Raw genomic sequence first — 27,987 nt, 5'->3', positions numbered from 1 at the left:
GTCTTTATAAAACAGTCTACAACGGCTGGATTCAGTGCAAGTGGCATTACATTCTCTCGGAGCAAGTGTGCAGCCTGACTCAGTTGCTCTACTGTCTGTTATCTTTGGATACGTTGTGTGCTAGCCAGTTCACTTTGGTTTTCCAGCTCTCTCGCAGGGCTTCATTAAACTTTAGTCTGAAGTGCTTTAGTGCCTCCTCGTCCGTTTTGCCGAGAGCTAGGGAATCCTGAAGGTAAGAGGCAGAAATCAGTGTAGTCTTACTGAAAGGGCAACTGAACAATTAATGGCTAAACTGCTAAAATACTTACTTGCTCAGAAATTACTCTACTGAAAGGAGCACTGTGTAGGGAACAAGTATCCAAATAATTGTTTTGAATGGTTACTATAGCTGCACATTTTTTCATTCTGATAAATAGCGGCATCCTACTCTTAGCTTTTGGAATTAGGGAAGCATTAGATTTTTTTTAGTATTCTTGTACAAAGCTACTGTCTTTCAGATGGACAAAAGCTAGGTTGTTATAATGTAAGAGGCAAGTTGAGAACAAGAAGTGATACTCCACCAAAAGAGTTCTCTGTGGTCTTAGCCTGCAAGCTGGTTCTACCAGGTACGTATTGCCTTTGTGCTGAAGAATCTGATGAAATTCTTCCCTGAGCACCAGTACCTTGTATTTCTGACACCTGCACGTAAGCATTGGACATTTACTCACGGTTTTTGCAGTTCAGTTCCTTCAAAGAAACTTCCACTGTGACCTACAACTCCTCACAAAACTACACGATCAGGTATTCATTTTCAACCGTATCCAGGCTCTGCTTTTCTTACCTTTAGATACTGAATGTCTTTAGAGCAGCTGAGTTCTGGCAGGCCAGCAGCTTTCATCAGTGCAAACAAGTGCAGGAAGAGAAGACCATGGCGCCTCAGAATCATATAGGCTTTTTCACAATAACCTCTGAATCTATTCAGAAAGGAAGGTGAGGCAATGCATTGAAGACTGCAAGATACGCTATTTTATAAAGCAAGACTAGGTATTAGTCTGAGGCCTACTGTCTGCATTGATGACTAGCATGTCATTTCACCTTGTCTAAAACATTATTTATTTGCTTTACCTTGTTTGTATATATTCGAAAGGACTAGCTAATGTTTGTAAATTCCTCAGCTCTCCATTTAGCAAGAGCTAGGAATATCTGATTGCATTGGATTATCTAGTCCAGGGATGTACTCCCCACAGCCACAAACCTGAGTCCAAGAACCTGGACAAGGGACCACAGACTACAACAGTTGCAGATTCAAGTGCTACAGTCTCTTATTTTGTGCAATGAGATTTGACAGCTACAAGGTAAGTGGCTGACTACTCACATACTTGGTCACTTTAAAAAGCCAGTTCAGAGCCATCTGATCTAGGCAAAGGGCAAGGGGTCACGCTTGAGCCTGTGTGCTCTGCCTGCACTGATGGATTTAACAGCTATACGCTACGTACCACTGCTAGAAATAAATTGTGAAAATTCAGAGCTTAAAAAGCTGAAGTCTAACACTTAACTGCTAACACTTACCTTTCAAACTTCTCATTGTTGTTAGTTTTTCCTTGTTGGATGACATGCACGAAGTCATATGTTAAGATGAAAGGAACTCGTTCTCTATTAATACCAAATTTAGTTTTGAAGTTCCCCAAAAAGTGACCAAAATCAATATGGAACAGCTGGAAATAAGGAAAAAATTGTTTTCAGAATAGTACTTCTTTTAGCCAACCTCTCTTCATGGTTACTGTATTCAAAAGATACTGACGATAGGATTTTGGGAGGGAAAAAACTGACCTGTTCCACTGGGGACTGTTTTCCTTTGGGGAAAGAGGAAATATTTACTTGCCAAGATAGCCTCCAGTGTAATTGGAGGTGGGAGAGCACAGAAAAGGTACTTAGCTCTTTCATACTTGGTGTAGCTGGAAATACATTTTAAAAGCATTAGGGTGTCACTAGGAAGAGCAGAAAGACAACTATCTATGATGGGCTGCTGTCTTACCCCACCAGTGCAGTCTGCAGTCCCAGACTGTGGAAATAAGACATCCTCCTGCTACAAAACATTATTTGTTCAGGTAAAGCTTTCCACCACAGCCACTTTTTTTTTTTTAAATACAAAGTACAGTGAAGTTGTTTCATCACCGGTGCAATGACGGGAAGGAAGCTCACGTGCCAAACCTTGTGCATTATGGCGATTTTACAGAGCTGCTGTAAACCCCAGAGCATATACAAAACCCACAGCTGCATACCGCAGGGCATCAGCTCCCCCAGGTGGACAAACAGCTAAGTGGCCCCTACTCTGCAGAAACAGCTTTGTAGGCTTCCTCCCCAACACTTGTTTTCTATATGGTGAGAAGAAGCAATCCTAGATAAGAGCTGCTGCTAATCACAGCCCAGGGAGAAAGGTTAGTGCCTAGTTAGTTAGTGAATGACGTGGTGGCTCTGTCCCTGCAATGATCCCAGAACAAAGGCGCTAGTAAGTTTTTATGACCATGACTGCTCGGATTTAGGGGAATAAGATGTAGAGATGGGGGATGTTACAAAGAAACAATACAGGCAGGCAAACTGTTGCCAGGAGTCTCAAATGTCAGCGGCTAATTTCTTACTTTCAACCATTAACTAGCTGACTTGGCTGGATCTGTAGGAGAATAACCTTGCAGTGGCTAGCACAAGGTTGTTCAGGCATTGTAGAATTCACAATTAAACAAGAGACACAGCTTATACTTTCCCCTCTGTCAGAATATTACTACTGTAATTTAGTCCGTGCTCTACTAGAAAAAGTATTTTCTTTTTTTTTCTAGTTTTGTCCTTTGTATTTCAAAGAGAAGATAATATAATCTCTAATAACTATTCTTGTACACTAGAGAAGTAAAGGAATTGGTACAGGTGAAATTAAAACCACACTGACCATATGCAACTGTTTAAGAAAAAAAATCTAGGAGAAAGACTATAAAAATATCATCTTGGGCAAGTAACTGAGGATCTTATCTAGCAACTACAAGCGATTTGTAATTCTGCTGAAGCCAAGTAAGTCTTCAGACTGGTAAGTACAGTGCTCAGGTTTGGATCTGCAGACAGTTTTAGGTCTGAGATGTATGAATTGTTCCACTGTGATTTCAAAGTGGGTATTAACAGCAGCCTGATAAGATATTACATTGGCGGCTGCTGACACTTCCAGAAGCGTATTCAAATTATAAGACTGTATTTACCCTCTCAGTGATAGAAGCTATTGAGACTGGTTGTCCAGTCTGCCTCTACTGGAAGGGGCAGTACATTCCTTAGCAGTAGGACTGCACTGGGATGTTTCTGTCCATTGCTAAGTAGAATTCGTGCCCCTCTCCAGCAGCAGCATAGCCCCTTACCTGGCCAGTTTCCCGGATCATGATGTTATCGCTGTGCCGGTCACCTATCCCCAGCACGTATGTTGCCACGCAGTAGCCAGCACAGGAGAGAGTGAACTCTTCTATAGCTTGTTCTAATGCGTCACTAAAGAGGGTAAGAAAAAGATTGAAATGAAATTTTACTTTGAACACCAGTACTTCACAGCTGGGAAGGCTGTTGTTATAGCTTCCCCCATGCAGACGTGCAGGAGAAAGTAAGGGAATTATGTGCCTGAATTACACCTTCTGTAGCGTACTCCAGAGTCAGTATGCCCATCCTCACTTCACAAAAACCAGCTGCAGTAAAAACTGTCCATAACTGGAAAGGCCTGGGTAAGATTCTGTCCACAGTCTCAACTAAAATGACTTGGTATTAACTCATTTCTAGGTCTCCACAGATCCAAAACACCACCTGGGGTTCTTGAATGATTCCTGCTAGCACCTTCGGAGTTTGAGCAGGGTAGGGCTGATATTTTCTGCTTTCTATTTCTGTGCCTGCTAAACCCCCAAGCTGCACAGCTGCTTTGCTGTTTTCTTCTTTCACCTTCCAGTTTTGGCATTGCTCTTTCCACCCCTTTTCCAGCTCTTACCACACTGACTACTTACTCAAGAAAGTAACAGGACTAAGGGGAAGGCCAAGCTTTGGATCCAACCTGTGACAAGTGCTACCTTAAGCTACTGAAGGTCAAAAAAGCTAGCAAACAGTAACCCAAATGCCTCCATTTCTGTTCAAGATCCCTATAATGCCTTCTAGTGCGCTATGCTGTGGAGCAGCCTTGGCTATTGCAGGACAGCTTGGAAATACATGTAACTGAAAGGGGGGGAAAAAAAAGCAGTAAAGCACCACTGAGTAAACGTCAAGCCCACTTACCCTGGGTTCTTGGATTTTAGCCAGTTGAGCAGTGCATCCTTGTTGAAGGCTGCAGTGGCCACCATGTTGCTCTTGTTCAGCTGGATGTTAGCAATGGTATCTGAATGCATGACTACTTCTATCAGCCCAGTCTTGTCTCCTGTGGAGAGGCAGCCATAAGGGGTCATCCTGCAGAGATGAAAGAAACCCTTCCGCTGAAATATTGCCCACAAGTGGGGTGTCTTGACTTTCAAGCTTTCCCTTGTCTCCCATATCAAAAGCATACTGGTAGAGGAAATTCCAACAGTACTTTCTGCCCATGTTTTATGTTTGGGATTAAGGAACATCCCACAGTTCTTCAGGGGGTTGAGCCAGCAGAAATATTCCTAAGGGCCTACCGACCTTCACCTTATAGTGCTTCAGATGTGCTAAGGGCAGGTTGCAGCTGGGGTGCACAGAAGACAGAGCATCTTCCAACTGGAGGGTATCTAAGCCAACTACCAAGCACTGGTTTGGTACAGATAGCCTCCCAGCAACACAGATGCAGCATAACTAAGGCTTAATGGGAAATTGGTGAAAGAGCCTGATTTAAGCCCAATACCACTTACATCCTAACTTAACAGCTGTGCAGTTCTGTTTCTAGCAGCAGCCCTGAACTTCAGGTCCAGTAACAACATACATCATCAACACCTGCTTGCTATCAGTGAATTTCCACAGCCTCTGCTCCTGGACTGTATTACAGTCCTCATACTTCTTTCCTTAAACCTTGCCCTGTGGGAACAGCTGCAGAGTGTTACTTAAAATAGAACTGCCTGCATCCCTTCTCCTTCACAGTTCATTTAGTTGGGAGTCTCTGACGTCCCAGTTCTTTCTCCCACCTCTTGTTGCATTTCTACCCTCAGCACCATAAAACCTGACTAGCTGTTCACACAATACTGGACAGACCTGGCAGAGACAAAACAAGCTTGCAGGTAAAACACTCACCATGCCTGATCTACCACTGCAGCAGGCCAACAGGGAGCATGTTACTCACCTCAGGTCCAGGCCCTCCTGCTTCCACAGAACATCCATCAGCTGGATCATCTGCAGAGTCAGCATGTCCTGACGAAGATCTACACAGCATTACAAAGGAAGAAAGGGTTGTGAGTGCCTCCCATTTTCCGCTCATGTTCTTTTGCAGTTGAACTTGCTCTGCCCCTGCAGCAGGTTGCTAGAGGGGCCCTTGCCATGTTTGTCACTTGCTACGTCTTGCTAGCAGAGAACATCATCACAGAGCAACGTTCAGTAGTTCAGGAATATTGTAAAGTATTGCAGTATAATCAGGTCTGAGTTAAGGTATCTAATGGAGATAAATGCTACTTCACTTTGCCAAAGCTCTTCCCATAGCAGACAACATAGTACTTAACTAGAAAACATCTCCCTGACACAACTGAGCAGGAACAACTCTGACCCTACAAGGACTGATGTAGCATTTCCAGACCTCACATTTTACTTTGCAAGGATATCCAGCTATAAATAATTGGTACTACTTTGTTAAGTTTTATGAAATACAGAGGAGAGTTTACTACATCTCCAGCTTACTGTCCAAAACATCAAACACACTGATGGTCCTTATTGACAAAAAATCTTAATGGTCCATTTTTAGGCCCATTCACCACAATAAATATGTAAGACTATTACGCCTATGAAAGCACATCCTTTAAAGACTTACCATCTCCATTTTTAAAAATGATACCCACTCCACCTGTCTCTTCATTATTAAAAACAATCCATAAAGGTTTCATTTTGGAGTCCATAAAGGTGCACTGATCCACACTAGGGGAAATAAAAATACTACCATCAGTGTTTCTACCTGTTAAAAAAAAGCATCCATCTAAGCTGCAAATTCAACAGCACCCAGCATTGTCAATGACCATGTGCCACCCATGATCAAAGAGGGCCTCAGAGTAACCACAAACCTGGCTCTCCTGCTGAGCAAAACCTGCAGCACAAAGGGAGGAAGAGATGCAGCTATCTTGCTTACCAAACTTCAGCGAGGATAATGCTGGGATTCAGGGGAGACTGGAGGTGGGAAAGTGCTTCAAGATAAGTTTCCTGCTTCATGCACACATGCATCATCTCTTTGGTTTGAGGCTTGGTGGCCTTCTGAGAACTCACTTTAACAAAGTCATTCAGAGCTTTCATCTTGTTGAGTGCTTCTCCCTGCAAAGAAATGGAGACACAAAATAGGGTTAACAAATAGGAAGTACCTGGAGAAAGGTTAAAAACTACAAAAATCCACTGTGCAATGCAAACATTGCTTGTATTGATTACATTCTCCTCAACTTGTAGCAGTTCACACATTACAACAAAATGAATTTCGTACTGTCTGCTTAAGGACATCTATAATCAGTTACGGATATTCTGCTGGGCATAAGTGTATTGCAAGGTAATGATTGCTGTCGTAAATATCAGGGATGATGCACAGCATCAAGCACCAGAAAAAAGGCATGAAGTGCACTGGCTAGAAGACATGAGGATGAGTCCTATAGCCCCTGCCCTGTAAGGCTGTTGGGGAGGTCTGGTTATGCAAAAGCACCGCTTCAGCTTGCAAACAGAAGAAGCACTTGTTTGTGGGCACGTCTTAGCTCTGACTTCATGTATGCAGGAGTCCCTCACTTCTGAAGCGGTTGCAGTGAGCCTTGACAAATAATAAAAAAGAATTTTAAAGAGTGGGCAATGACCAGGATTACCTCCACATGGCAACTGAAGGAAAGACTGCACTGCTCCAAATCAGGCAGAGAATTTTGAGCAATGCCTACTAGATGACAATTCATTCAACTCATCTAATAACAGCAGTCTGAACATGTCAAACTATTCTAGATACATCTTGTAGTCTGGGATACGTATGGGTGAGTAAGAGATGAGCAGTCGCATGTGATGGGGGAACTCCAGGCTCATAATAGGATATGCCAAAAACAATATAGCAGTTGCAAGGCTCTTTTCGTATTACTGATAACTTTAAGTTGAAAAAACTAACAGCTGAGAACAAGCACCAAGCAAGAGGGATGTCAACCTTATGGCTAAAAGCAATTTTTACCTGTTTCATCAAAACTTTTATATGGTGGGTGCTGCCTCTGCAATATGCTTCCAGGATCAAGCCAAACCTCAAGGCAACTGCAGGGACATGCATTTCTGACCTAGAGGAAGAAGGGAGGTTAAAGCAAAACTGACTCACCACAGCAAGTGACTAATTCTCCCATTCATGCCAGCAAAAAGTGTGGAAGGAAAAACAAAACAAAACAACAAAAAAAACCACACCCTCCCCAGAAGGTGCTGTGGAAAAAGTATTGCTTGAAGTGGTGAGACAGCTTTCTCAATGACTAAAAGGTTAACCACTCCTTTGAAAAGATTAGCTGAGGAGTAAGGACAGGTCAGAGCCTATGGCTCGGAGCTGGCAGGTAGCCAGGGATGTCCAAAGTAAATTTCAACTCCAGGCATGTAGATATAAATTGTGAAAACAGAGCCTAATCCAAACAAGACTCCTCCCTTCCCTGCCACCTGGGAAAACAAACAAACAAAACAATCCCAAACCAACCAAAAAATGTCACATCCTCATTGAATAAACCTCATGCAGTCTCTCAAGTAAAAAGCAGCAGTTCCTGGGGATTTGTAACCACAAGAAGAAAATCCCATTCATGCTCTAGTGAAAGACACTTAGGTAAAGGCCAGCTAACAGCCTTTACATAAATTCCCTGGCATCCACACATACAGACATGCTTGCTATTTTATTTCGCAGTGCAATGAGGAATCCAGTAAATGCTCGTCTCACTTTACTACTGAGCAAAAGCCTAAAACATTTGTTCTTACCTGAGATGCCAGAACAGGAAGTGGCCTATCTTACGGTTCGATAATGCCCTATCCAGCAAGAACTTGGTTAATTCACAGTCTAAGTAGGATTCATACTTGAGCACCTGGACAAGCTGCAGCAGGTATTGGAACAATTCGTGATCTCTGTGGACAGAAAGGCAAAATAAAAGACCACCTCATCTTTACTGCAACGAGTGTAGTTACAAAAACAGTATAGAAAGGGCTGTTGGCCTTATTCACAGTCCTTATTAGCAACCCTAAACACATGTAGAAAGGGGCTCCACATCCCCTAGCGCTGAACACTTACGTCAGCTTCTTTAATGAGTTGATAGCAAAGGAGCCAACATAACGGTCAGGGAAGCTAAAATCCAGCAGCTCCAAGGCATTCAGGACAGGCAGCTCTGGCCAGGTCTGAAGCAGGGAAATCATCTGTAAGGGCAAAAAAAAAAAGAGCAAAAAGGGAACAAATTTTTTAAGACTGATTAAAAATCTACTGATAGAAAAGCAGATCCTTTGTGGGGCCAGGGGGAACCCTCTATCTCAGTCACGAAAGATGCCTCAGAGCCAGCTTGCAGAAACCATGTCAAATACTGTCAATTTTTGGGAAAAGCACTGTTCTGCAGCATAACAGTGTAGACTGAAAGGGGATCTTCAGAAGCTCCTATAAAAGCTCTTGAAGTGAGGAGGGATGAACAGCACAGACACCACCTGTAACTGAAATCTGAAGTTCTCAGTGCAAGAGCTTCACTGACACCCTTGCAGTAGCTTGTGGCTGGTCTCTGACTATCAGTTAAGATTATCCAATCCAGATCCTATTTCTGGCTCTGAAATAATTTTTTCTTGCCTCCAGTTTCCTCCTTTCTAGAGGGAATAAGCACTACCTTGTTGGTCAGTAATGAGCCTGGGACAGCACACAGAGCCAAAGCTCAACTCAGCTGGGTACCACTCAGCATACAAAGGTGTTTGCAGCAACTGGGACAGAACAGAAAATTTTGCTCAGCCCCAGTGATGCCAATCCTGCCTGCACAGGAGCACTGCCAAACATCCCTAGTTAAAGTGGCCTCTCGAACATAACAGAGGGATTGCCCACTGAAAGATACATTACATGTGTCCTGACTGCCAGCCCCAGCATCCTCACCTGGGCAACATCTTCATGCTTGTTCCATTTGGTGATGATAAGGAGCTTTGCCAAAGCTTGTGGGTACTGGTCACGGATATCATATCTCATCTTCCACACCAGGTCTTTCTCATGTTCATAGAGCTCAGTGTGGCTCCTCCGCTCCAGTATCTCCTTCAGTTGCAGCTTCTGCTCATGGGAATCACAGAAAAGAGCATACAGAGGGCTCAGCCTCAAGCCAAAGGGCTTGCTCAGCTCAGAGAAACCCTGTAGGACTGGGGAATGACCCAGGTTGGTGAAAAAAAGCTGGTTGTGGGCAAGATGGAAATACATGACTTGATCTAAGAAACTAGGCTTGCTTGTAGCCTGTACATACCCGAACAGTTGATGCCAGAAACTCACCTCCTCCGGATCTTCTGGTGCAGTGCGGGGTGGTTCTCCATTCCTCCCCAGCTCCAGCAGCTGGAACACAAATACAGAGTCCTCATTTCTTAATTCCACCTTGCCATCACTTCAGGCATTTATGCTGCATTAGAGAACAGTCACTTGCTACCTTTGGAGAAGGGGATCACCCCTCACAGCCCAGGTGTAGGTAATGTACTCAGTGGAACCTCTGCTCAGAGGTGTAACCTAATTGCCCATGGTGCCCTTTCCCCAGTAGGGATGAGAATCAAGGGATGAGTTCTTCCTCCAAGGCCAGCACAACTGCACACCCACATGGTCCATGTACGGGGCGCTGGGTCACTGAACTCCAGGCTACCACAAGCCACTCCAGGTTCCTACAACTGGCATGTGCTTGCCAAAGAGACAGCACTGCCCAAGGCGCCGTGCATGCTGGCACAATCTGTTAAAGCTTCTGAGCCAGAACGTGCATCATGGATGAGCATGTGTATATGTCCCTGGCAGAGCAGATCTCCTTTCCTGCAATAGGCACATTTCTTCTTCCACTTTAAAAGTCTGGCCAGTTGCAGTGACAGATGGAAAATTCTCATACCACACAGTATGTTATCGTTCTGTGCTGAAAGGGAGGGAGCTGTCTCCTTTCACTCATTTCCCCTTATTCCTCTTCTTTCCTATAGAGCCCAGTGCCGCCTGCAGTTTAAAGGTAGCTCAGTTAAACCCATTTGCAAACAAATGCTCATGGATGACAGTGTTGTACCTTAGTACTTCCTTTCAGCTTGAAAAACTATTCAAAGGTCCAGTACAGGTTAAGAGAAAAGGTCATTTTTTGAATTAGCAATATCCATTCAATGAGTTTGTACCCGGTCTTTGTCATCAGCCACCCAAGAGACAGTGATATTGCATGCTCCTGCACTAAAAAGCTAGGGTATTTCTGTGCCTCCCAAAAACGCATCCATGTCCCCTACCTGCTCAAATGATGGGTAATACACAGGATGTGATGCAACGTTGGGGAAGCAGATGACCAAGGATGCTGCACTTTCCGTGTTGGGGTTGCATTGTACTGTGCCCATGGGGTTCAGAAGTTCGCCTTTCTCATCTGAAAAACAACGTACATAACCCATGAATCCTGATCTTCCGAAGCTTTGGTCCAGAAAACAGAGCACAGAATTGCTTCCAGCTCTGTCAGTGGTCATTGCATGGCCCTGAGCAGGTCGCTTCATTTTCCTGACCTCTCACAACCAAAATATACATGGTATCTGCAGGACAGCAGCAACCTCTTATGTCATGAGTGCAATGCCAGGTAAAATGAGGCCTTAATCTCGGCAGGGCTCTAGGTGCCATCACAATACAGAGTACGGTACAGGAACTGCTAGCACAGAAAGTTACTGCAGCACCAGTACGCCCTTCCTACAACCCCTTGGAAAGCAACGGAGGATTCAGGGCAGGTCCCATCTTTGTGGTGGGGACTGAAGACACAGAAAAACAAGGTAGCTCTAGCTCCTGACGTACCTGGAAAGGAGGACCACATGTGCAAGCAGCATTCCCCTGTTTTCAGCTGGTCCTTATAGTCAAAGAGCATGACATTCACCCAGGCGATGGGGCAGTCCTGGAAAGCAAAGAAAGAAACTTACCAGGGTGCTGTAATTGCAAAAGCTGAGGGAAGGGAAGAGCAGAACAAGAAAGAGATACCCCTATGCAAAGCAAATCCCTCACAATAGCCAGGGATAAAAAGTTCTTCCAAGTCTGCAAATTGCTACACAGAATGCTGCAGGCAGGTAGCTTTCCATTGCAGAGGGCACAGGCATCCCCTCAAAGAGCTGCTGGAAAGAATTCACCACCCCAAGTGGCGATGCCTGCTGCCTACCTTTTAAGTTCTCCTAAAATTTGAGTGTAAGAGAGCATCAAATTCAGATATTTACCACAAGTTAGGGTCCTTTTTGTAATGCTGAATGGCACCAAACACTCCCCACAAATATGCCTAAAGCTTCATCACTCAAAGTTTAGCGGAGCTGCAGATGTCCAATAAGTGTCCAGTAAGGCCACACAACTCTACACTCGATGATATTTGAAGGAGCTGACTTTTATCCTTCCTATATTTCACAGCTTGAGGGGAGACCAAAGAGCCTCAGTTTTGAAACAGGGAAGAGGCGGTTAACATGACCTGGGAAAATGATACAGAATGCTAAGTGTGTCTGATAATGGGAAGAAAAGGCTTGAATCCTTTGTACAGTAATGAACACTGTCTGTCTATAGATGACAAACTTTACCCTGCCAATCCCAACAACAGCAGCATTAAGAGGGAAAAAAAAAAAGCACCCCAAAAAAACCTCCCAAAAGCCCAAACTCAACCCAGTTACACAAGCCAGTCTCATTTTGGGGGTGAAGGACTCCAGCAAGTAAAGTGACTGGGACATGGTCAGGAAAGAGAATCCATCTCTGTGCTCCAACCCAGTTCCCCGCCACTAGAACCGACAGGCATATCCCATAAGTGACCCAAGATTTCCTGTGCTCGGGTTCCCCGAATGGAACAGCTGACTTCATTTAACAGTTTCAGCAAAACCAGCATTTCACCCAGCTGCTCAGAAAACACCAAGGCTTAAGTGAACACCGGCACAGAGACTGACTTGCAAAGAGGCTGCAAGGCAAAATTCTGGTGAGACAACCCACAAACCGTGTAATACTGAAAGGGATCCCCACTGAGGCATTTTCCTGTTCCACTGATACATTCTAGAGAATATATCTCTAGATCTCTCCAGAAGGGACACCAAAAGACTTGTTGGAGGTAACATAGTCAGCATTTTTCACTAATGCAGCTAAATGAATCACTTCCAAGTGGCCTCTCACAAACCTTGGTGTCGATTTGATTAGACTCAGCATCTTCAGTAAGATCCTATTTGAGACATCAGCTTTCAGACCGGAGGGAAAAGCCAAACACACATCACCACCAGCAATAACCTTTTCTAACAGACTAAATGAAATAGTCTAACAGACTAAATTTCTAACTAAATGACATCAAGTCACTGCACAGAGCCTGCCAGAACCCTGGGCAAGATTTTTGGTGGATAAAGTCCAGCAGAGCAACGATTCAGCATCTTGAGGACAGAAATATCTCCTGCATGACTTACAGAAACACCGAAAGCCAACCAGTGACATTAACGCTCTGACTCATCCCAGCCAGGCTGCAGGCTCGCCTGTTTTTGTGGTCGTAAATGATTTAGTTCTACCTATCTGCTCTGGACAGTCCACACAGACGAACAACATGCATGTAGTTAACCTCTGAGTACTATGAGCAAAAAGATATTTAATCTAATAAAAAATCAGAGTGCACTTTGAGTGGAACTTCCAGTTACCAATCATTTCAAACGAGATCTGGACACCTCACTCAGAGCTGCAGCCTGAAGATGTGGACAACTCCCTTTCTACGAAGCTCAGCTCCAGTAAATACTGTGATTTCACATTAAAAGCTCACCTGAATGCAACCACTTCTCATTACCAGAACATACATGAACAACTCAGCTAACTGCACTGGTTTTGTTTTATCAATCAGAACAGCAAAATTTCCTTCTGACTGCTTCAAAACTGAAAATTGTTCCTGTGTGACCACAAAAACACAGACTGTGGATGAATCAGATATTCTGTTCAAGAAAAGCCTCCAGCAAGAGTTGGAGTTCTGCTATTCTTAAGTAAAAAAACAAACAATAAAAAGGTTGTTCCCTGTCTTGGCCTCAAAATGTTTCCAGCCTCAAGTCTCCAACCTGAAAGCTGGTCCATCAGGACTCCTGGGTTGCTCCCCAGATATTAATGCACTGTAACCCCGAGAGCCCTATTGATGTCAACACGACAAAGCTCAGCAAACCTCCCAGCAGTGAAGAGGAGCAGGCAGAACTGAGACTTAATAAAATCTTCTGTGATCGCATTTGTCAGTCCCTCGTTTCTCTGTACTCTGGTAAAGGTGACATGACTAATCCCCTGTTTAAAGCATGGTGACAGTGCTTTTATGGCTGCAAAAAAATCATTTACAGAGGAACAGATGCATTTGCTGCTCACAAAGAAAAGTCCTCGCATGCAAAGAGCTAGAGGCATCATGCTTACTTAAGTTACAAGACCAGGAAGCCAAAAATTCAATTACAGACTGCACTTAGATCTACGCTTAGTTACTAAATTATTGTTATTAATGGGTTAGAAGTTTTGAAATAGAGGTGAGGAAAATGAGAAATATCACTACCTCTCTGATTCAGAAGCTCAAACCAAGAGCTTCCAAAGTGATTTGACACTTTCCATCCTCAATTTGCAGCATTTGAACAATAACCCCAAAGGTCCTGCACTTTTATTGTGTCTCACCTAGAGCTTTGCTACAACCAGTGTTTACATTCCTCATTTTCTTCCCCGTTCTTGGCTGTTAATTTGCTCCATGCGCTTGCATGAAAGAGCTTACTAGAAAGAAGATGCAGCACAGAAGATGGTTTTAACCTCAACTATGAAACAAGGAAGTTGCGGAACAGCAAAATGGAGAAACTAACACAAATGATTCTTTTTTGTATGTGTTCAGATGCTGGGTATGTTTCTTAACAGTCTTTCTGGAGAAGAAATTACAGTTAAAACATCCTTTCCTACAGGCAGCCACTCCTCAGTTTCCTGTTCCTGTTGGGGAAGTTACTGGCGGTCATTCTGTAAGCTCATTTATTAACAAAGCCATCAGAAAGCAAAGGGCATTCGGCTCAGACTGGTGTCCCGTGCCCTCCAGCCCTAGCAAGCCTGGCTCGGTCCCGCGCTGGCTTTACTTACAGCTTTCTTGGACTTCTTCTTGGTGGAGCGTGCCTTCTTTGCCTTCTCGATGACAGCATAGAGGGCAAAACAGAGCCGCGCCATGCGGGGAAGATCACAGATGTTGATATCAAAATCCAGCCTTTGCTTCCACACCGGCTCCGAGCACACGTTCACTTCAGAGCTTGACACCATTTTGCACAGCATCTCATTGCCGTGAAAGAGACCTGCCTGCACCACCAGCTGAGGGGAGAAGTAAGAGAATACCGTGAATCCACGGGGACTTGACCTGTTCACACAAGACCCATGACTAGAAGAGGAATGGGACAGGGAGTCCAATCCTGTGAACAGGATGCCCTACTCCTTTCCTCTTATGTCCCCTAATCTCCAACTTTACCCAGCTGCAGTAAGGGCACTGTTATCCTCTTACTTCATGCAGACTTGCAAGAGCTGCTTAATCATTGCTAAATGCTTGGGTAATCCATCGGTAAGGGTATTACAGGTTCCATCCTGTGAAGCCAAGCAATATAAATACTCACCAAACCACTGAGGTGCTACAAAACCTCAGCAACCTGTCATGCTGAAAAAGCAGGGCAGACACTGAGAGCTGAGCCAGTGCTTAGGCCAAAGAGGGAGCAAATCAACATTGCAGGAGAGGGCGCATGCAAACGCTGGGCGCCAGAGCAGGCCTGCAGTGCAGTGCCAGCTGTGAGCTGCCTCTGGGTGCACATCTGCCTGCAAATCTGCACTGCTCCTGCAGCCTGCCAGATCACTGTACGGCTGTCAGGCCAAGCTCATCCCCAGCTTTACCTCGTTACAGCATTGCTAGCTAGTCTGAATCACAGGAGACTCCCCAGGAGAAGCTCCCTGCAAACGATGGGGCACTGGACAGAAGAATTAACTATTTCATTGCCTGTTTTTTTATAAAGCTTTGTCCTGCAGAACACCTATACACATGATATATTATTGCTCTGGTTCCTTCCTCTCCCAAAGGGCAGCCATTCCCCTTCTCATTTGCCTGCTCCCTCTTCCCAGCAAGCACCTTGCAAATCCCAGGGCTTTGCTGCATCATGCTTTCTGTCTCAACTTTACCAGTCACCACATCTCCCATCGTTCTCTCTTCTCAGAGCTGAATTTCCCTTCCTCTGCTTTCTGCAGACTTCCCTGCCCCTCCACAGCTCTGTCAAGCAGCATCACTGCAGGGGAGCAGCACTGTTTGCTACTCAGAAGCTCTTGTAGAGGAGTGTTTCTAAGAACGCATTGCTCTGCTGCTGTGCTGCTGGTTAGCAAGTTGCCTTCCCCTTCCTGTTGTGCTGCAGCTCAGAAGCTGCCTGAGGGCTGAATGAAGCATGATGAGGATCACATGAGATCGAGCGATCAGCCCCTGCTTTCCTCACCACACACAAACAAGACCGAGGCAACCAGGAAAGCAAGAAAGCCAAAACACAAAACCAAAACCCCACACTGAGCCGGTACCTACCTTCATTCTCTCGTCTGCATTGACCTTGCTGCCTTGCACCAGCTCAATGTAGAAAGGCTGCTCTAAGGACCAGAGAGAACTGTAGTTTGGCTAGAAAGAGGAAAGGGTTCAGATCAGAAATAGATGCAACAAAGACTTCTCAAGCTATGGCAAGACCTCATCGCTCATCACACGCTTTTTGCCCCAAGAGAAAAGAGCGTGACGCTGCAGGTGGGCAGTATGAAGGCTGTGACAACTTGGGCACTTGTGGAGGGAGCTCGAAGGTTGATTGGAAACCCCCAGCTCTTGGACCCTAGAGAAGAACCTGCCCCAGGAATGGCAGGAAGAACCAGCTGGTGTTCCAAGACCTCATCAGCATCTCCATGTGAGTTCAGGGTGACCTGGTGGGGTCACTGTGCCCTTTTACCTTTTTCTTGGGGAGCGGGGGAGGCTTCGGAGACATCTTTGGGGTGTTGGCAATACAGTTGATCTGCTCATCTCTCATAGCAATGATAGTGGATGAGTGTACCATGGTCAGGTGGGGCGTTAGGCCTCGGTGCAGGCAGCTGCGAATATACTGCAAAGACAGAAGAGTCAGCACGGATGAAACAGAGCCAGGCAGGCATGAGCAGTCGAGCAAATCAGAACTGCCCAAAGCAGAAACAGGTGGAAAGAAAATACGGAAAGGACACAGCAACAATCAAAACTCAGTTTTAATTTATCTCCTGTTGCTTTTTAATCCAGCATCTCCCTGGACTCACACTGCCAGAGCCACAAATGTGACATGCCTTATAACCAGCATTACAGCAACAGACTCATATGGCTGCATTAAGGGAAACTGCTGAGAAGGATTCAGCACTCCCAGCTGCAGTTTGCCCTGCCAGGTGAACGCAGGATAGGGGATTATACTTGCCCAAATTCCAGGAAGCAAACCTCCAGCCCACCATGCAAGCAAGCAGACATTTCCAGAACCATAATGTATAAATGCACTTATTTACACTGCACTTGCTACCCAGGGACAAGCTAGATCACTAGCCCCCCACAACATAAGGACCTGTCAGGTTGCTAGAAGTACCCCTGGCCCCAAGCAGCACCCGGGTCCTGCCATCAATATGCTGCATTCCTGTAAACAGCAATGTCTCCTTGATGGAGGACATGTCTCAACGTACCCTCCCTGCAAGAGCGCAAAGGGGAACAGACTCGCTGATAAAGGAAGACAAAAGGCTCACCTGGAACTGGTACAGGGGGTAGTTTCCATACAGATATTCGTACTTCCCGTTCACCTGCAGGGTATAGTCCTCCGGGCTCTCCATTGTCTCATGGCGGAAGACGGTAGCCTGCTTCTTGATAGCATAGCTCATTAACGTGATGGGGAACTCATCTGGGGCGATCTGGAAAGTGAAGCTCTCCTGCAATCCCAACAACATAGCACGGACCATCAAATATCAGCAAAGGGCTGAAATCAGCACAAGAAGCAGCAATAGCTCAGCAGGGAGGTAACAGCATTCCTGTGGCTGACAATGAAGGGAAGGATAGGGAGGCACCCTATCCCCCCACAAACGCATTAGCAAATAAGTAGGGATGTTTGCCAAACTGGGCAGAAACGTGTTTCAGCAGTGCAAGCACAGGGCTGGAAATCAAGAACTTCAAGTCCAGTATAAGCAGTATCACCAGCACATGTGGGTGCTATGCTAGCCATTAAAAATCTTCATAATATCATCAAGGCAGATGGTGGCTAGGGTCATCGTGCTCAAACACACTGCTCCCAAAGGCCATTCTCCCCTGGGGGTGGCTTTTGCTTCATGCCCAGGCAAAACATGCGAAACTCACATTAATTAAGGGTAGCAGGCAAGAACAGGGGCCATGGGCAACACAGACCAATGTCTGCGAGCAGCATATGCTGAGCATGAGCTGAGCAGACTCTTGGGCTTCAAAAGGAAAGGCATACATTTGGTTCTGTGCTTCTCTTCCACCCATAAACAAAAAGCTTTCCACCACGTGTGCATGCAGCACCCTCAGCTACCAGCTAACCAGTACACCCAACGCATGGTCAGGAAGGGAAACAGCTCCCTTGGTTGGAGGCGCAAGTATCCCTCCCAACCATCTCCACAGGCAATGGAATCTGGAGGATGAAGATGAACACTGAACAGATGGAAACACTGTCCACGTACACATTATTCCGTCTCCAAATGCCCAAAGGTACCCAAAGGGAAAACACAAACAAGCTAAACATCGTCACAGAAAAATTTGTGCTTTACCCCACCAGACTGAAACTTGACGTTGACAAAAATGTTCTTGGTGGGGGTGTGCAAGAGTCCAGTCCCAAAGCCTTTGGCCATGGGCTCCAGCTGCAAGGGAAAGTTGTACTCCATCCAAGCTGCCCAGCTGAGCTGCTGCCGCTTTGCTGCTCTCTCCTCGCAGAACTGGCACATTTTGGTGCGGAAATCATTCACCTCTGGATCCTGCATGGAATCAAACTCATGCAAACCTACATGCAGAGGAAGAGAGAAAGACAAAATAAGCACCTGCACCCAACAGGGGCAATCGCCCTTTGGTAATCAAGTGTCTGTGAAACAAACTTCCTAAACACGCGCTTAATATTTGGTCAAAAGGAGAAGAGTCAGCCAAGTTACCAATAATTGCTTATTTCCTCCGCAGAATTGCACGGAGTAAATAAGTAATTACTATGGCAGAGTAACGATGCAATTACTACGTCCATCTGCCAGCAGGGAAGATCACCCTTCTTCTTGGGTTTCCCCATACACTGTTCCCTTACCAGAGCCACTACAGACCAATGCTGCTTATTTCATCTACCATCTCAGCAGGCTCCATTGCTATTCCATGCTTAGGAACGCTGGCTGGGACAGAGGCATGCATCACCAACAGCCAGCAGCCCTACCACGCTCCTGGTGAGACCCATGGTGGGGGAACTGACCTTTCCCAATGAGCAGGCTGATTTGGGAGTTAATAACCTTCTTGACTCTGTCGCCTTCTCGAGCCACAAGCCGCAGTACCGGTAGGAAGGGCTGGATGTCACAAAGCCGCCGCTGCTCATCCTCCAGCTCTTGCTGCTCGGCTGTCTGGTTGATGCATGTGAAGACGTAGGCCTCGGGGTCACTGAGCATGTGGTAGAGCGGCTCATACTGAGCATGCTTCCACACCACCTGGGACAGAATGACAGCAGGGTGAAACTACTGCTGCTCCGCCAGAACCTCATCTTCCTCCTTCTGCCACCCCACAACCTCCCTCTCCCAAACCTCTCATAGCATTCCTGCACTCACAGGCTGCTTTTCAGCCAAGTCTGGGGGCTCCAAATCTTGCTGAACTGTGGGGAGATTTATTTCTAGTGCCTTTAACTGGCCTCCTTTTTTTGTGCTTGCCACGTGCTCCAGGCAAGGTCAATCTCTTGACCTTGGTATTCAAATAACCCTCACCTGGATAACTCACAGCAAGTATCTGCTGACTGCTAGCCTGGTGAAATGAGAAATTACTCTCACTGGAAGGAAAAGTGGATTAAGTAAATTGCCCCAGTAACATCAAATTTGTGACAGAGCCAAGCACTTTCCCAAAGTCTTCTGAACTCTATCCAGTTCTCCAAGCCTCTTTGCTCCCAGCAGACAACACTTCCACGTGTTCGTTCATATTCCACTCCTTTACTCTTCCTAAGCATCTGCTGTAGGAGACACAGCTCTGCAGTCAATGGGCCTCCAGTCTGACCCAGCATGCCTACTGGTTGTAAAACACAGACCTGGAACGTAGCAGCTGGAACCGATCAGCTCCACTTGCCCTTTTTTTTATTTGACCTGAAAGCTGCAGTATGAGAAAACTTGGAATAATCTGGCATTGTGCTTCTGTCCCTTGTGATCTGTGACTCATCTAGGCCAGGTTGCTGCTGCAGAGAAAACCTTTTCCATTCTGTTTTCCTTCACTTTCCCCTACCCCTCCTCCTGCCCAGGGAAACAAGAAAGTATCGTGCCTTTTACACACGGTTTCACTGTAGCGTTTTATTTCTCAAATGGAATTCTCTCTCTCACTTCTCAGCTTTCACTGTTCAGTTTCTGTCAGGCAAGAGAGGGCTGTGCTGACATCCTGAACACTTGGAGTCAGTCCAGCATTTGTATTTGACTATTTGGGGTGACTTCTCCTTGCATCTGCATACACGAGAGCACTCATACTGAAAAATCCAGCGTGGGGACTGGACGGCTCAGGGAAGCACTGATCAAACATGCAGACCACGAGCCTTGTGTCACCAACGTGAATCTGCCCTCATTCCACAGTTACTCAAAAACTGATTCGTGTCTCAGAGCTGGACAAGTGCCCAGTGAATTAAGCCCAGCACCACTGGCACCACCAGCAGCACCTCAGCAGCTAGACAAACATTTAGGATTGTGGAGACTGTCACAAGGAGCAACATGGAAGAAATCCAACTTGGGTTGAGACCCAAAACATTTCCCCTGGCGTTCCCAAGAACAGACTCCTTGTTCCAGGAGACTGCAGACAGGACTGGAACAAGGCTGTTACCTGCTTGATGGTGCCCAAGCTGGCATTGCAGGACACAGAGAGGTTCAAGTATATGCCTGTGGGCAGCAGAAAGTCCACCTGGATGTTCTGGTTTTCCCCCTTGGACCAGAATTCCATAGGGCAGTAAATGCCCGGGGGCATCCTGCTCACTTCTTAGCTACAACCTGCAAGGAAAGAGAAAAATGTTGCTGTTCACTACATAATATCTTCTAAGGGCACAACTCAAATCTGTGCTGGGCTCTGTACAAACTTAGTGTGCAAAAGGACCTAAAGAAAGGAAGATCAGCATATCTGCATAGCTCAGGAAAATTAGCACCTTAGTCAAATTTCCAGTCCAGTGCCTTTAAACCAAAGGGATATTCTTGCCATAGAATTTGCTTCTATTTCAATGCAACCCTTTCTTAACCTCTTTTAAAAACCTCTATTTGACAAAGAAACTGAAGAACTATCTTCCCAACAGCTCATTTTCCAACCAAGCCGTTAACACAAAAAATGAGTCCCTACCCCTGGCTTTGTAAGGTAATCCTCAGGCCACATGCTCCAAGCTCCATTTTGTTTTCCCAGAGCTCAGTTCCAGTCTGCAGAGGGAGAAAGAGGTGTTGCTGGTTCTGAGTACACACACATCTTTAAACAAAAAATAATAACACTCCACTGCATAGTCCCCACCCTGGTAAAAGCAGAGGGAAAATGAAAGCTAAGGCTGAAGCACTCAGAATAAGTTTGTTAACTCCATTTGCATCCCTTCACCTTGCACTTTCAGGTACAAACACAGGATAAATGTGCACATGAACACCTAAAACAGGAGGCATTTAGCAGAGGGCCATCATATGGTTTCCTTCATAAAGACACAGTCTCAAAGTCAGAGAAACCCTCAAGCTCCATTCATTTGCCTATGAGCAAAACACTGCAGCAGTATAAAATCCTAGCTTCCTCCAGAGGTGACAGGCAGCCAGTCTGACTCTGCTGGTTCTAAAATTGTCCCTGCACATGCCCTGAGCAATTCTGACAGTGTCACTTATCCTCGGTCCATGATATCAGTACAAAATTTGCTCACTTCACAACTTAAAATGTGGATCTGCAGCTGTCAGATGTGTACAAACTTAGAGAGAAACCAAGCAGCATGCTGCTGAAGATTTGGGTCTCCCGAATCATGAAGTACTGCTGGCAGCCCTGTGCTTTGCTATGACAAGAAGCCCAGCATCTTATCTGCAGTGCCTGGGAGCACAACACTTCCCCATCAGCAGTGAGGCAAGGATTCCCAGAAATATGAGCTATGTTTTATCTGTCCTGCTTCCTCAGTGCACATGCTGTATCACACACGGACCGGATACAGAGACCACAAAACCACCCATGTGCCTTAAGAGGGAGGGAAGTAAAAGGGGGAGGAGGCAAGGTTTATAAGTTTGAATAAGGCAAAACAAGCTTGCCTGGTCCTCTGATCATTGACAATAAAACCAGCAGGTTTCTAGAATACCTGTTCCTTCAGCCCTTCCCAAGGGGAACAAAGGCAGCAAACTGCCATGACCCTGCTGACAAGCTAAGACAGAAGATGCAATTTTGGCCAAGCTGCTTTCTTCTGCTGAGGATTTCTACCTGACAGAAAGCTCCCATAAGCCATGAATTACCATACCTAAGATGTCAGCACGACAACGCCAAGTTCCAATTGCTCAGGACCTTTCCAAAGGCATCACACCGATTATCTCATGATGTACAGGGATGTTTTCCAACAGAAGACAAGGTGGATATGCCAAAGGAAGGATAACCTCTGGACTCGTGCTGCCTCTAATGCTTCTGTTACTAAATCTCTCCTCTTCTCGCAGCTAAATTCAGAGCACTTTGCTAGCTGAACCTTAGATCTGATCCAGTGTGACAGCTGCTACATTGAGCAAGCTCTGCACAGACTGGTATCTTGCACCACCCCAAGACAGACAAGGTATCTCCCCCACTTTCATCTCCCATTTTGCCCTGGGAAATCAGAACAGAGTTGTCCAGGCTGTAACCTTGTTTGCACTATCCTGACCTCATGAGAAAGAGTAATCACAATTCCCTTTTCTCTAGGTCACTTTGCCATTTACAAATAGCCAAATGCTGTGTGACTCCTTTTTGTCAGGGTTTACTCTACTGGTATCATTTGAAATATACTCTTTGCTTTTCACTGCTGCAGTCTTTTTTTCTATAATAAAAAAAGGAAAACATAGATTTCTCCTTGCAGCTGCCGATTTCTAAAAGTCCCAGCTTCATCTCAATCTTTCATCCTGTTGAATGTACGGATTACTGGATTATGGTAAGGTTACGACCTGTAGGCCTGGCAGTCTGAGGTTCAAGTTATTCAACCCACACTTGACAGAAATTAGTCTACTGCACAGCCTGCACATCCCGCAAAGCCAGGGCAAGCATGGGTGAGACAGAGGTCTGTATTTTTGTGGGATGCAAACCCACAGAACGCACCCCATGCGAGTACACATGCTACCTAAGGCTCCTGCTTATCTACGCTGGCTGTAGCCACCCACTTTCTACAGAAGACTCCCCCAACCCTCGTCTTCCTACTGCATACGCCCCAGAACATCGTCTTCTTGCTAGAATACTTCCACATTCCCCCACCTCCACCTTCCTGCAACACTTAATCCTCCCCCAGCAGCCACATCTCCCACAGCCCTCCAGGATTTGTTTTAGGCCCAAGGCCTGGTTCAGGTCAGGGAGCGCGCAGCACTTCACGCCCCAGGGGCCAAGGAGCAGGGCAGACAAGCCAAGTGCCCAAATCTGGCCTACACACACGACATCCAAGAGGGATATTTCAGGACTGGATGGCCAGCTGATCTGTTTGGGTGGCCAAACGTGTACATCTGAAGTAAAGGCCAGGCCCTCACACAGGACCAACCTTTTGGAGCCACGCACAGAGCATGTGAATCAAAAACGGGACCTTAAACACCTCCTCATCTATCTCAGGGCCTGCTTATATACAAAACTGACCTAAAAACTGCCCCGTGGCATGCATTCACTTGGGCTGGACGCCTAACATTATGCAAGGGCTGCAAGTGACGGGCTGCGCAGGAGCCCCTCAGGCAGACTGACCCCAGGGAGCCAGCATGTCTCGTGGACAGTGCTGCTGGCGCAGCTGGCAACACGAAAGCAAGATGCAGGTTGCTCAAAACATTATTCTGCCATTTCCTGAGAGGGGCAGGACCCCCGCTGCCCTAAAGAGCCACTCTTCGTGGCCCACACAGAGGCAATAATTGAAGTTTTTCTCTCACAGTAAGCAAGCACGCGTGGTGGGAGCCCCGGGTGCTGCGAACAAGGTGTGGTGAGCGGCCAGCCACAACGCAGCTGGCAGGGCTCAGTGTCGCTTCGGACTTCTCAGAGCATGTAAGAGGAAGAGAGATGAATGTTGCACAATGCAGGCCCCAGAGCATCGAGCAAGCACCAACAGATTTCCATGGGTCTAAGCAAGAAGCTGTTCCCCACAATTCTCACAGCAGTCAAGTGTGATCCCCTTTTCACATGTATTTCTGCACTGTGGAATATTTTCAAAGGGGAAAGTAAAAAGCTGGGTAAGAAAGACTTTCTCATGAAACTAGAAATAAAATACACACGGACCCGCTCCACACTGCCCCCTGCTCTGGTTCAGCCCGGTCCAAGCAACAGCAAAAATTATTAGTAGTGGACACCTGCTCCTCAATCCCTCAGTAATTTTGGGATGTGGAGTCGGCCCATTTCCAGGGAATCAGGAAAGGCGCATCCACTGGTGCTAATCACTGCCTTACTGAGAGCCGTATGGGCAACGAATCCATCTGACAATGCCCAGACCTCTCCATCCCTGGGCAGAAAAAGAGGCAGAGGAAAATAATTATGAGACAAAATTCCAGGTGAGGATGAATCCTTTGTTTCCTCTCCCTCTTTGCCTCAAGTGATTATTCTACAGGAAAGCTACAGACTGCTTTGCCCTCCCTAAGGTCTCACCTTGCTTTAATGTGAAGGTACTAAATGTGTGTTTTTCCCAAAGAGGAGAGATGGCCAAGACAGAGCTGAGATGCAGATGGGATGAGTCCATCATAAAACCCTTACGTTACTGGATGCCATGTAATGCATGTAGGCATGATACACGTTTTGAATTCGTAGCACACTGAGGAACATGCAGCGCACAGAAAGGCAAACCTATGCAGAACGTAGCAGACACATTTGAAATTACCTGGGTGGTATTTAGTGAGCCAGCAGTCAACACAAAACACACTAACACACATCTCCTCCTATAAACTTATCAACCACAGCTCTGGTGTTTACAACACACAACTGCTATTGAGTGAAAAAAAAAAAAGCAGCGAGCTATCAAGATCACACGCAGAGTAGTGTTCCACAAACCTCTGCGAGGCTGCTGCGTTAGACAGACACGGAAGCTCTAACGCCTACAAACCGATTACAGAATTACTAAACCCCAAGACTACAAAAAACCTTTCAACTTTATAAGAAATGAGTGGCACGGAGCTCACAGGTGATGCGTGCAGCGTGGGAGACTGCAGGAAGCCACTTTCATTGCAGGCATCAGCTCAGCTGAGGGAGGAGACCACGGGAATTTTTATGTACACATGTACTTGGCACGTCTTTACCACACAAGCAACATGTTTAGCAGGTCTGAACCAAGACTGTGCTCTCCCCGACACAGCACACCCATGTCAGGGAGTCTTCTGAAGGTGTGTTGAGCTTGAGCTTGCTTTTTTGGTGGTGGTCATGGGCTGAAAGAGGTCTGCTGTACACTGCGAGCAAAGGCAAGTCATTTGAGCATCAGACTTTTGTAAAAGTAACCTGCAAATTCCCCTCAAAGAACAGACTGGGAAAACTCCCTGAGCACACAAGCGTGCCCCCAGAGACACGCAAGCAATTCAAAGTGACTGCAGGTGGGAGCTTTGGGGAAGGCCCCTCAGCAGGGCTAGCTGGTTACGTGCACCAGGTGCCACTCATCAACTTAACTGCATATTAAAAACAGCTGAAATTGCTTGGCCTTATGGCCTAACATAAGAATTTGTGACCCAGGCCTCAATACCAGGATGTGGATGCAACCAACAGAAGCTCTGTTGTGACCTTAGCAGCTCTGACAACCTGTCTATTTGTTCCTCTAAAAATGAACGCATGCTGGGGAAAGGTGCTAGAAGCACAGCTTGGGAGACCGCCGGGTGCAGAGGTGCAAGTATCTGCTGTGCCCTGGCCCCAGCGGATTAGGTGGGATGCTCCAGACTGCTTAGAGGACCTGGAGCTGCTTCTAAACATCATTTATTTCAGAGAAGTTAATAGGATAGACTTGGCACACAAGAGCTCCTGTGCTCTCACATGTCAAAAGTGTTTCCTTTACAGTTTCCATAAGTTCTCTATAAAGTACAGGTCAGTGTCCCAGCTGTGCTAAGCCATCTGTGCTCCCTTTCCGTTCCTGTGACAGCACTGCACCTTCAGCACAGCCCTGAGTTACACCACAGCTCTGCCTCTGGATCCTCCTCCTCCAACGCACGCCTAAGTGTAAGGCTTGGACCATGAACCAGGCAGGAAAACCCCTGAAAAGGTGGGGAGAAGCATTCAAACCCTTAACAACACCTGAAGTCAACGCTTTTGTATGCATGGGGTTCATTTCCTCAAACGTGGGTTTAGAATATGGTGATCTTTATTTGGTTTGCCATAGTCAGACCTCTACCTCTGCCAAATATAAAACTCAAATAAAGACTTTTGCATATTATCAGCTTCTGTTTTATAGATTGATCTTTTATATCCTGCCACACAATTCTCTGCACTGATTCGGTTGTTCTCACAATACTTTGTTGTTCCTCTGGCTCTACAGAGGGCACGTAGCTGCATTGTTTCCATGATGCCTTTCCTGAGAGATCTCTAAGCCCCTGATTAATCACCTTTACTCATTACTTTGCTTACACAAACCATTAGACTGAAGCAGATGTATGACGGGATCTGTTCAAGACAACTGGGCAAGGGATGAAAATGCACGCACCCAACATTTCAGGCCTCTGCAACTCCGCAGAGCATCCCCTTCCCTACCAGAGGGGCTGATACAAACCAGTATTTACGTAAAAATCGGCACCTTCAGCATCCTGAGACACTGACAGGGAGCAATGGGCCTTCCCACTGCCCCAGGAGGCATTCTAGCTGCAGGAAGACCACAGGGATCAGGCCTTGAACAACTGCTGGACCCAAAGAATCCCTTGGCTCCCGCTCTTCCCCTTCTGAAATACACACACCTTTATTTTGAGCGTTCACATTGCTCCATGCCCGCCTTACACATACACACGCCCAAAAAACAGGATCCCAGCGAGGAGCAGCGGGAAGCAGAACTGCACTAATGCAATCTGAACCGGAGCTAACCTCGTTTGTGCGTGGGGCCGATGATGAACGGGGTTGTCAGCAGGGAAACAGAGAGGAAAACAGAATGCATGCAGGGCGATACCGGCAGGGCCACAGAGCTCCTCGGGCAGCGCTGAGCATGGCAGTGCTGCACCTCGTTTGGGTTCAGCAGGACCTTGGGTACGGCCACAAGTGTCAGCCAGAAGGAAGGGAAGGGATGGGAAGCTCAGGTGAGGCACCTTAAGAGCAGCGGAAGCAGGCAGCCATACCTCCTTCTGGAAGCAAAACAGCATCGCCAGAGAGAGGCAGAGGAATATCGGGGGGTAGGAAAAGCATCTGACGGGAGGACTCCAGAACTCTGCCCCGGCGGAAACTTTCAAGCAGCCTTTTAGGCAAGTTCACAGACACTCAGCTACGCTGCCAGCACTGCCTGAGGAGGCATCGAGCGACAAATTGTGCACTTAGTGGTTAGAGCAGGAGCTCGCAAACCAGCGGCTCGCAAAGCTCCCTCCCCAGCCCCGACACGCGTGTGATGCGGGACTTTGACCACCCGACCCCGCTGCGGTTCGGTCCCCTCATGTGCCCGAGCCTCGCTCACGCAGGCGGCTGCAGCTCTGGTTGCTGGCGGGGAGGTTTGGGAACTTCGCACGCCCGCTGCCAGCGCGGGCACGGCCGGGAGCTGGATGAAGCGGCGCTAACAAAAACACCTCACCGAGGAGGTGGCTGAAATTGGTCTTCTTCCAACTGCTCCCATGGGCAGGCGCCACCAGAAGCCCAGATGCTCCTCACCAAGGGAAAACAAAAAAAAGCCTTATATTGCCAAGGACAGTCCAGAGCGCTCCACCTCGCCCAGACTCCCTGCACCCGCTGAGGCATCGGGGAGCTCCCGGGAGCTCTGGGGGGGCCCCACTCGCCCTGCCGGGGCAGCACCAAGCCCGGGCACCCCCGGGGCCCCCCCCCGAGCCCCAGAGCCGCTGCAAGCCCCCCCACCCCCCTCCTGTGCCCCCCGCCCGGTGCCCCCTCACCTGCTCCGCTCGCCCGTGCCCGCCGGGCTCCCGGCCCCGCTGCCGGAGGGGGGCGGCCCCGATCCGGTCGCGTTCCGCCCCGCTCCGCCCCCGGTCCCAGCCCCCGGCCCAGCCCCGGTCCCGGTGCGGCCCCCCCCAGGGCTGCCCGGTCCCGGTGGGCACGGGTTTGGGGGGCCGGTTTTTTTTTTTGGGGGGGTGTGGGGGGGTTTGCGGTGCGGCCGGGGCCTGCGCGGCGGCGCGGCACTGCTGCGGGAAGGGTGCGGCTGCGGGAGGGG

General features: G+C 47.1%; 1 protein-coding gene across 1 annotated transcript; it reads right to left on the bottom strand.

Annotated features, from left to right (window-relative positions):
• Positions 1-19: 19 nt before the first annotated feature.
• Positions 20-27,799, bottom strand: PIK3CD (phosphatidylinositol-4,5-bisphosphate 3-kinase catalytic subunit delta). Its single transcript, XM_035557587.2, has 23 exons — positions 27,713-27,799; positions 20,355-20,518; positions 18,769-18,997; positions 18,092-18,321; positions 17,063-17,242; positions 16,261-16,410; positions 15,855-15,944; positions 14,396-14,617; positions 11,120-11,216; positions 10,576-10,706; positions 9,611-9,670; positions 9,230-9,397; positions 8,399-8,520; positions 8,092-8,235; positions 7,322-7,421; positions 6,266-6,444; positions 5,954-6,057; positions 5,276-5,354; positions 4,264-4,431; positions 3,375-3,498; positions 1,549-1,694; positions 821-953; positions 20-226 (listed from the first exon to the last, which is right to left on the bottom strand). Exons 2-23 carry the CDS (start codon positions 20,493-20,495, stop codon positions 89-91), a joined length of 3,135 nt encoding a protein of 1,044 aa, XP_035413480.1. The 5' UTR covers positions 20,496-20,518; positions 27,713-27,799; the 3' UTR covers positions 20-88.
• Between the last annotated feature and the right edge of the window lie 188 nt (positions 27,800-27,987).

Source organism: Cygnus atratus, chromosome 21 (assembly GCF_013377495.2).
Source record: "Cygnus atratus isolate AKBS03 ecotype Queensland, Australia chromosome 21, CAtr_DNAZoo_HiC_assembly, whole genome shotgun sequence".
NCBI lineage: Eukaryota > Metazoa > Chordata > Aves > Anseriformes > Anatidae > Cygnus > Cygnus atratus.
This window is presented reverse-complemented; position numbering and strand designations above follow the sequence as displayed.